Source organism: Mastomys coucha, unplaced genomic scaffold (genome assembly GCF_008632895.1).
Source record: "Mastomys coucha isolate ucsf_1 unplaced genomic scaffold, UCSF_Mcou_1 pScaffold5, whole genome shotgun sequence".
Taxonomy (NCBI): Eukaryota; Metazoa; Chordata; class Mammalia; order Rodentia; family Muridae; genus Mastomys; species Mastomys coucha.
In genome coordinates, this window is record NW_022196911.1 from 97,029,152 (window position 1) to 97,038,534 (window position 9,383).

General features: G+C 53.1%; 1 protein-coding gene across 2 annotated transcripts in view; it reads right to left on the reverse strand.

Annotated features, from left to right (window-relative positions):
* Nucleotides 1-8,913, reverse strand: part of Cavin1 (caveolae associated protein 1) — a 14,169-nt gene extending 5,256 nt beyond the window's left edge. Inside the window, exons 1-2 of one of the 2 annotated variants that reach the window (XM_031353077.1) lie at nt 8,016-8,676; nt 794-2,658 (exon numbers count right to left, since the gene is read on the reverse strand). In XM_031353077.1, coding sequence (XP_031208937.1) covers nt 2,449-2,658; nt 8,016-8,492 — 687 coding nt within the window. In that variant the 5' untranslated portion in view covers nt 8,493-8,676 and the 3' untranslated portion in view covers nt 794-2,448. Of the gene's footprint in view, nt 1-793; nt 2,659-8,015 lie in introns of those variants that run through there. The other variant, XM_031353076.1, reaches the window with a different exon arrangement.
* Nucleotides 8,914-9,383: the final 470 nt, after the last annotated feature.

The window sequence follows — 9,383 nt, forward strand, 5'->3', positions numbered from 1 at the left end:
CACACACACAATTTTACTAACGTCCAGCAATGTGGATGGAGTAAAAGATAGGAAACAGTCTTAGTTCCTGACAGACAAATCCCTGCCCCACTCCCACGCCCATGACTCTCCTCTTGTCCCACCCTAACTACTGAAGATGGAGCTGGCTGGGTTTTCTAGCCTCTAGATAAAGGTCTTTGCCAGCTGAGCTCAAATAAGGCTAAGGAGAATACCACAGGCTTCTCCTGCCTACCCCAACTTCCATTGCTACAGTGTTGGGGAGTGGTCCAAGGGAAGAGAAGTTTATGCCCGGGCTTTCCCAAGAAAAGTGCCTGGGAAATATAACCCCCTTCATGGTAGGCTTCCCCGGGAGCAATGGCTTCTACCAGAGGCACCATCTTCTGGGTAGAAGGCTGGGAACTGGTCAAGAAGAAAGAACTTGGCCTGAGTCCCTGCACAATATCCTATAGGCTGGCTCTGAACATAGCACATCACCATTAGCTTTTCTCCCCCCATTAATGGATTTCTCTTTTCCACCCCCATTTCCAAGTCAGGCTTCCCTCATGACTCACAGCCTTGGAGTGCTGTGTTGGGCCCACCCAGTCTGTCTGTTGCCACAACAGCCAGCAACACAATCCAAAAGCACCTCCCCTTACTCTGGGCACCCAGGCCAAGCACCTTTGTCTCACCCCTGCGTAGCTATCTGGCAGAGTGATTAGGGCAATGGCGGGGGCCTTGTGGAGAGCAAGAAGGAAGGGTTCTGCTTGTTCCGATTTCCCGTTTTTATTAAACAAAGCCACCACTCCCAACAGGCTTGGTTTCCAGAGTTACCTTTAATGACCAGGTCTGAACAAAAGCATGCATGGCTTCCCCAGCCCCTGCCAAGCACACATAGCTAGCTCCCCACGCCAGGAAGGCAGCAGTCCAGGACAGAGGTAAAGAGGCCCTCAGGGAGGTTCCCACTTCTTACAGTTCATCTCCCAACCCTGCTGCAGAAAGTAAGACCTCTGGCTTAGAAATGTCACCATAAGATTATCATCTGCTGGGCATAGCAGCACATGCCTTCAATTCTCAGGAGTCAGAGTTAGGGGGATCTCTGTGAGTTTGAGGCCATCCTGGTCTATAGAGAGAATTCCAGGACAGCCAGAGCTGTTACACAGAGAAAGAAATCCTGTCTCAGAAATTAAAAAAAAAAAAAAAAAGATTATAATATAACTGAGTACCCCATTATGCCCTCGGCATTTTGTATTTGTTAGAGAGAAAGATGAGTATCAGCCAGCTGGGAGTTGGAGCCTCTTTTGACTTAGTGCTGACCAGTTCTGTCTACACTAGTGCTGAGAGAGAGAGAGACACTGGAGTTGATTCTGAGACCTAAGAGCTGCTTAGACAGTATATCAGACGAGGCTAGCTACATTGTGACATTGTGACACAGAAGATACGTTAGGAAGAAGAAATGAAAGGGGAGGCCTACAAGCCCAAGACCTCAGCTTTGGGTTACTGGAGACAAGGCAAGAAGGCGCTTTCTCTATAGCTTCCTCAGCAGTGAGGCCATCCATCGTTCCCAAGAGGAACAGAATTGCCTCTCAGGAAGGTGGCAGGGCCTCTGTCATTTAGGATGGCTCCAAAGAACCCTGACACATAAACAATCATACAGTGTATCTATCGTATTAAATTTTCATGAGGGAGGTAGGTGGGGAAAAAAAATCCACAAGGATTCCTTAGGGGGATGACTGTGGAGAAAGGAAGAAAACACAAGCTGAGAGGCTTAGTGCGCGGAGTCAGCTAAAATGTCCTCCCTTTGGGCCTCTCTGAGCTGGCAGCTTTTGGGTGCCCCACCCAAGGTAGGATCTGGCAAACATAAGGGATCCCTTTGCAAAACATTTTCTAAAGAAAATGGAAAAAAAAAAAAAAGTAAGTGTAAATGTTTTCCTCAGCTACAGGGAGTGGGTAAAGAGGGCACAGAACAACTCCCAGGCCTGGGCCTCATGAAGGCGCCCCCCCCCAAAGAGGCTTTGAGCCAAGCTGGCAGGTCCCTGAGGGTTAGGGAGTGAGGGGGCAGGGAAGCAAGAACCAGAAGACACACCCTGTTTCGTGCAGCTTCATGCAAGGCAGTCTTTAGGAGCAGCTTGCTGGGCAAGCTATAGTTTAAAGAGAAATCAGGGGCTACAGTTCTGCAGTTGAGCATTTGTTTAGCGAGCAGCGAGTTCTAGGGTCCATCCACAGCACTGGGAGAACAAAACACCCCCACCGCCACCCAAGGAGGGAAGACCTCCCCCCTTTACCCTCCACCCCCACCACACACACTGAGCACAGCAGAATACAAGCATTTTCCAACACCCAGTGCCAGCCCATAATGGACAACAGCTTGAAAGGACAGGCCATGAAGGCACTGACTTTCATCAAATGAAGAGCCAATAGGAACCTGGGAGGGACACCCTGTGCCCAGCGGGCCCTGTGTCCCAGGAGATCCTAGATATTCCCACCAGCCGTTGGCTCCTCTGGGGTGGATCGGAGGCCAGGCTCTGGGTAACAGGGCAGTGGGCTGGGCATCTGCTCAAAGGCGGGGCGGTCAGACACTGTTTCAGGCTTCAGGTGAAAGGGCTCAGTCTCAGGCAGGAGGTCAAGAGGCACGATCTTGGGTGTGGCTGGGCCAGAGGGTGCATTCGGCTTCCTCTTGGGCTAAGGTGAGGAAAAGGGGTTTAAATGGCACTTGGGATGGATGCAAGGAGGTTGACAGAAAGAGGCCTCTATGACATGCAGAGCAGGGTCTGGTTGAAGAGGGAGAGGCCCCAGAATGAATTAGGGTGTGCCCAAAGCGCATTTGAAATGCTTCTTTAGGAGGGCCCTAGGGCCGGAAGGGGTGGGACGAACCCAAGCCCATGAATTAATAAACACAGCTTCAACTGAACCCCCATCCACCTCCTTCCTGTCTTCCAGAATGTTCCTTGGTCCTCTCCTTCAGCTCACACCCTCTATTGCCATGCCACTGTTCTGCACGAGATGAAAAGGAGAGAGAGGCTGCCAGGCATGGAGAAGGAATGTTTTGAGACCAGCTGGTAAATCCTAGAAGGAAGGCTCATCTGAGTAGAAGAGACACACACTCCCTGCCTTCTTGTTATTCCCTAAGGCAGGGTGGGTATGCCTTGGTGCCACCCTGGATCAGAAAAGGGACAGGCATAGAAGAGGGACACTCTGGCTATTTTCCTTTTGGCTGTGCTTCTACCTCCCGCTTCCTTTGCTATCCGGGGCTTAGACTATCAGACACTATAGCACAGAGAGAAATCAGAATCTAAAATCAAACTGTCTTAGGACAGGTGGGCCTACGGGGTTCCCAGGGGCAGCTTCTGACCCACTCCAGAGCCCACACTCTCTCTTTGGGCAGTTAGAACTTAGGAGAGGGACAGTTGAGGGAACAGCAGACTCAGATGATAGCAATATTCAGTAAGGCAAGTAAAACTCCCAAGGCAGCGACAGGTCCCAGCCTGCAGTCTAGGGATGAGGCAGGAACGGCAGGGAAGTGGGTGAAAAATGACTCCTAGAAAGGGAGCCTAAGCCAGGGACGCCCATGGCTGGCCTGGAACTTACTCCTCCTTACCCAGGGCACCTCTCCCCTGCTCTCGTGTGTCTGGGTGACTAGTCTTTGCTTCTATTTCAGTCGCTAATGGCCATCAATATTCCACTGCTGGCCACTTGTAGCCAACATAGCATGTGTGTCAACACACACGCACACACACACCACAAAGCATCCCAAAGCTAGAGATGGAGCCCAGGGCTGTAGCATGCTAAGCCAGTACTCCAGCCAACAGAGCGAGAGTCCTATCCCCTGTTTGCTTGTTTGGAGTGGTTGGCTGTTGTTTTGAGAGGGTCTCCCTAAGTAGCCCAGGCTGATCTCAAACTCACAATCCTGCTCCCAAAGCCTCAGAGAGCTTGGAGTCCAGCTGTGCACTATCACACTCAGCTGGCCCCAGTTTTAACGTCACATCATCACTTGAGTGACAATAGGCAAGCAACTTCCCCCCCCCCCCCAGTCTGGGCCCCAGCTTCCTAAGACGCACAATGGAGAGGAAGAAGCTGGTTATCTTCTAGCTCAGAGGGCTAGAGCCACAGAAGGATGAAATATTCACATGGGTAGCGTTGCATTTAGCTTTGCTACTCCGCCTAAGCTCCAGGAACTGGCCACCCTACTGTCATCTCTGAGGTTGTTGCTTAGTGGCATGCTCTCCTGCCCCCGCTTGCTGCCAGCTAGCTGCCAGCTTTATACCCTTGTCTCACCCTTTTAGCTTGGACTTTTACAATAGTCAGATTTGACTTTTAAAACAGGGTGGTAGGTGGGCAGATAGTAAGATTTCCTTTGGTCCTGGGAATGCCCCTGAAAATACCCTGTCTGCTTTGAATTGCATGACCAAGAAAAATAGCCCAAAGCCATCAGTCAGACTTGGTAGACACACTCCATAGGGAGGAGGCTAAGGGGGTAAAAGGGAGCAGAGCAACAAGCTGCATGTATTTTTAGATAAAGGTTTAGGGTTCTTCTAGAGAAAGGTACCCGTGATTCCCGTGGAAAACAGGAAGGAAGGAATTAAAGGCTGGTGAAGTTTTGAGGAGAAGCCAGCAAGCCCTGTTCCAGCCATACTGCCCTCTGCTTTGGTGTCTGTGAGTAATCTGAGCTTTTCAAGGCTTCTGGGTCCTCTCCCCAAGCCAGTGGAGCAGACCCAAAGGGTCTCAGCTTTGCCGCATCCAAACCAGCCCACCTTTGGGGGATACAGGGCAATGGTAAATCTCCTTGCCCAGGGTACTTGAGTGTGGAAAAATGACAACCTCCAGAGACTCTTTGTTTCCATTTTGTCTTGCTCTCCAGTTTCTGATTTAGCGCTGAAAGCGTCAGATTCATCACTGTGTGGGTAGCTATGTATGGATTTCAGCTCTCCTGGGTTGCATGGTGTTTCAGCTGCCTCCATCTGCACAAATTACCCAGACTTCCTAGAGACCCTCAGTCTACAAACTTTAGACTTCACTACCCTGCCCAGTAGTGGTGGCCCACACCTTTAATCCCAGCATTTGGGAGGCAGAGGCAAGTGGATTTCTGAATTCGGAGTCAGCCTGGTCTACAGAGGGAGGTCCAGAACAGCCAGAGCTGTACAAAAATAAATAAATAAATAAATAAATAAATAAGTGTCTCAAACAAAACAAAATAATAATAATAAAACAATTCACTTCTCCCCATCACTAGCTATTGCCTGTAACTCTTACCTTATAGGACAGAATGAGATACCAAACTGCTTGCTTTTGTTGATAGCCACACTCGAGATCCCCATACCAGGAATATGGCATGAGTGGTCAGACATCTCTCTATCCTAGCACTGAGACTCCCAGACCCTTGAGTTCCTTCTTCTACAGTATCCCCTTTGCCATATCAAGACTTCCCACACCTAGAGGGGGAACGTAGAATCTTCTTTCTGCTTCCCCTCTAAAAACTCCTATCATCTGGGAGCCCCTTCCCAGTCAGTATCCACCCCCCTCCACTCCCCACCCAGGACTGCCTTGCTCTCTCTGCCTGGCCATCTCCTTATCCTGAGTTTCCCATAAACTCTGCCACCCCCAGTCTTCCCTATTAGGCCTGCCAAGACACACAGCTATTTTTACCCCATTCTTTTCTCAGGCCGTGGACCTCTGCAGACCCGGGAGGAGAGCAGGCTGCTTTCCTCCAGCCTGGGAGGCTCCACCCCCTCACCCCACCTGGAACATCCTTGGGGCAGCTCAGGGAGGTTCTGCGACTCTGAGCCCCATCCCATGTCCTGGAAGCTAGTCCTTACCTCTAAGCTTGTCCCTGTCACTTAAGTGTCTCCTTCTTTCTTTTTAGATTTATTTATTTTTTTAATTCTTGCATGTGGGTGTTTTGCCTATATGTCTGTGCAGAAAATGTGTGCAGCACCCCAGCTGAGGCAGAAGAGGGTGTCGGACCCCCTGGAGCTGGAGTTGGATTGTTGTTAGCCATCATGGAGGTGACTGGTTCTCTAGAAGGGCACCCAGTGCTGTTTATAACTGAGCCATCTCTCCAGTCCCAGTCCCACTGAGCCACTCTCCCTTAACTCTGCCCACCTCACCCACTGGCTTGGTTCAGATGTGGTCAAAGCCATCCAGTGAACACCCCACCCCACCCCACTATTCAGACAGTGATGACTGTCAAATGCTGGAGATGGAACAGAACAGAGAGGACGGTGGCCACAGCAGAGAAGTCGCCCATCCACTCAACCCTTGCCCTTTCTCTCAGAATTACCCTCCTCAGCATGGGGAGGTTTACCTCCAGGCTGAGAATGTCCCCAGTTTGCACAACCTGGGACATTTAAAATAAGAACGCTACCTATTCAAGTTCTCTGTGACAAGCACAGGAGAGAGCTAGCTTACTTCTCTTTCCCTCAACATCATCTGCAAGGGCCACTCAGGCCTCAAAAACAACCCACAGGCCCCAAGCCTCCTGCCTCCAAGCAGTTAGATGGAGTGGAAACAGCTTTCTAAGTAAACACTGTTCTCCTACCCAGTGGGTGCTATAAATGAGAGAAGCAAAGCCTTTTTTTGTTTGTTTTTAGACTGGGTTGTGTTATATGTCCCAGGCTGCCTTGGCCTCTGGAAGGATGGGGCCACCCATATGCACCAGCAGGGCAAAGCTTTTTTGTAGGCCCCTTGAGAGAGTACCTCAGCAGTATGTAGAGGCAGGGAGCAGGCCTATTCTGCCTCTGGCCTAGCACCAAGGATTCCAAGCACACAAGAGGTGGTCTGCTCAGTTCTTCCCCGGGCACTGTCCCGTCTACATCGCTCATGGTTACTTTTAGGGAAACCAAGCTAACTAAGGTCCTCATCTCACATCACATGGTTACTCTGAGGCATCCTAATCAAATAAGTCTCTGAGTTTGGTGATTACAGCTCCTTTACACAGATCCTTGAAGGTGGGGCATGTGGGAACCCTACAACCCTCACCCTTCTTAGGAGTGGAAGCATCAACTAGGCCCAAGCAGGAGGACGCAGGGCTCAGCACATTCCCTCCAAGAAAAAAAGCACTAATTCCACACTCTCAAGGGAGTCAGGGATGCGGAGCGCAGGGACAAATCTGCACTGCACTTAGACTCTTTAGGAGTTAAGATACTTCAGTTGCACCCAGGAGGACCCCAGAAAGGTGCAAAGAATGCATCGGGTGGAGCCGTGGCAGCCTCCACCCACCAGCACCTTCAGAGCTCGGGACGCGCCCCCCTCCACCCCGCAATCATGCGAGGGTGATTCACTGCGCCCAGACCTCCACCTCCACCAGCCCCACTTACATTTCAAACGCCCACCTACCTGCCCCACCCGCTTCCAGCAGGCGCCAAGGGCGCCCGCGCACGGCAAAACAGGGTGCCCCTAGGGAACTGAAAGTGCCTGGAGGCCTGGGGCAGATCGTGGCCTGGGGACATGCGTGGGTAGCCGAGGTTGGTGCGGGGGCGCGGGGGTAGGGTGAGGGGGGCTGACGGTCCTGTCCCTTGCATGGCGCCCCCGCTACTGCGTGCCTGAGCCCTGAATCACCCGCTATATCGGGCCCGCAGCGCCGGAGGCCCCAGGTCCTGGGCCCCACCTTTAGTGTCTGCTTACAGAGGGGCACCCAAAGACCACCAAGGACCTCGGGCATTCCCTCCCGCCTCCCCCGCACCCCCCAAAAAACTTTCTGTAAGTGGAAAGGCGTTTGACAGAGACAAGCTGGGAGCATTCAGCGTTCCCAAGTCTAGCCCGCTAAACTTTTCCGATAGGAGATCGAGGGGGAGGAGCCTGGGGAGGAAGGCGCAGGATGCGCCCCTCTGTGAACCCCAAGAGTTCCCCACTCCCTGGAACCCCACTCCAGCTGGGTTCGCAGGAAGGAGGGAGGAGCTCCTGACCGCTCTCACCAGGCCGGGCTGGCGGAGAGACGAGCCTCTACCGGGTGTCCCTACCCGGATCCCAGGCGGGGGCCGCGAGGTGGGGGGTGAGGCAAGGGATACCCCCAGCTCTGGGCGCGGTCCGCCCCGCGGGCTCACCTGGTAGATCATGACTTTGAAGTTGCGGCGCCGCAGCAGCTCCGCCTCGTTGACCTCCAGTTTCTTTATCTGGCCGGCCTGGCGCTCCAGGCTGCCGCGCACGGTCTTCACGTTGACGCTGACCTTGCGCACCTTCTCCAGCAACTTGCTCACAGTGTTGCTCGTGGTGGCGTGCGCCTTGCCCAGCTTGCTCAGCTCTCCCTGGATGCTCTGCACAGCGCCCTCCATCTCCGCCTGTCGCTCCTCCAGCTGGGCTTGGGTCAGCTGGATCTGGTCAACGGCGCCGATGATTTTATCCAGAAGGCTCAGCACCAGCACACCGTTCACCTGGTCCGACTTGATCAGCTCGTCGGAGCCGGTCCCCGACGGCTCCTCCGTGGCCCGCGCCTCCCCTTGGGTGGGCTCCGGGCCCTCGGAGGAAGCATCGGGAAATCCGGAATACGGCCGCTCGACGATGTGGAGAGTGACATCCTCCATGGCTTCCCGGAGCCGTGCGGGGCGGACCCGGTGGTACTGGAGCGGGAGACCCGGAGAGAAGGAGGAGCGAGAGAAGGGAAAGCGAGCAGGAGCCCAGAGCGGAGGAAACTCGAGCCACGTCCGTGCGCACCGGGACTCTAGCCAGCACTGTGGGGCGGGGAATCCGCGAGTTGCCCGGCTCCCAGACCAAACCCGGAGTCACATCGGCCATTGGCTGGCCCTACCCCAGAAAGGGAGGAACCGGGGCAGGAGGGGAGACCAACCCCGGAGGGGCAGCGGAGAGGGACCCAAGAGCCGTGCGCCCCACCCTGTTCAGGATGGTTGGAATAGTTGGAGCGGGAGTCTAGGGCCCCCCTTGGCAGTGGAGGCTGCGGCAGCGGGACTGGGGCGGAGGAATGTGAGCCGGGGAAAGGAATTAGGTCCTCGGAGTGTGCTCTACTCTTTCTCTTTCCTCACCCACAGACCCACTCCAGCCTTTTAAGATCAAGCTGAGGTCCAAATGGCGCGTGAATTGGGTGTAAACGAGTATTTTTGAGGCAATGCCTCATGTCCTTGTAGGATCCTTGCCCTATACAATCTTTCTCAAAGATTTGGGGGTCCGCCCCATCATCTATCTATACACTGAATTACCACTGTTCCCCCGAACTTGTGGGGTTGTTAGTGAGAAGGAGGGAAGAGATAAAATGACAGAAAGGCCGATGGCCTACAAAGGGCCTCTAAGTTTCTCTTAGAATTGTCAGGACAGGGCAGGATTAAAGTAAGAGAAGTAAATTATAAAGTAAAAGCTTTTGGTCACTTCTCTCTGGGTCCCCTTCAGCAGATATCTGACTCAGAAAATGTGGCATCGGACTCTTCCCTCGGGTTCCAGGATATTAGGTGAGCATTCAGATA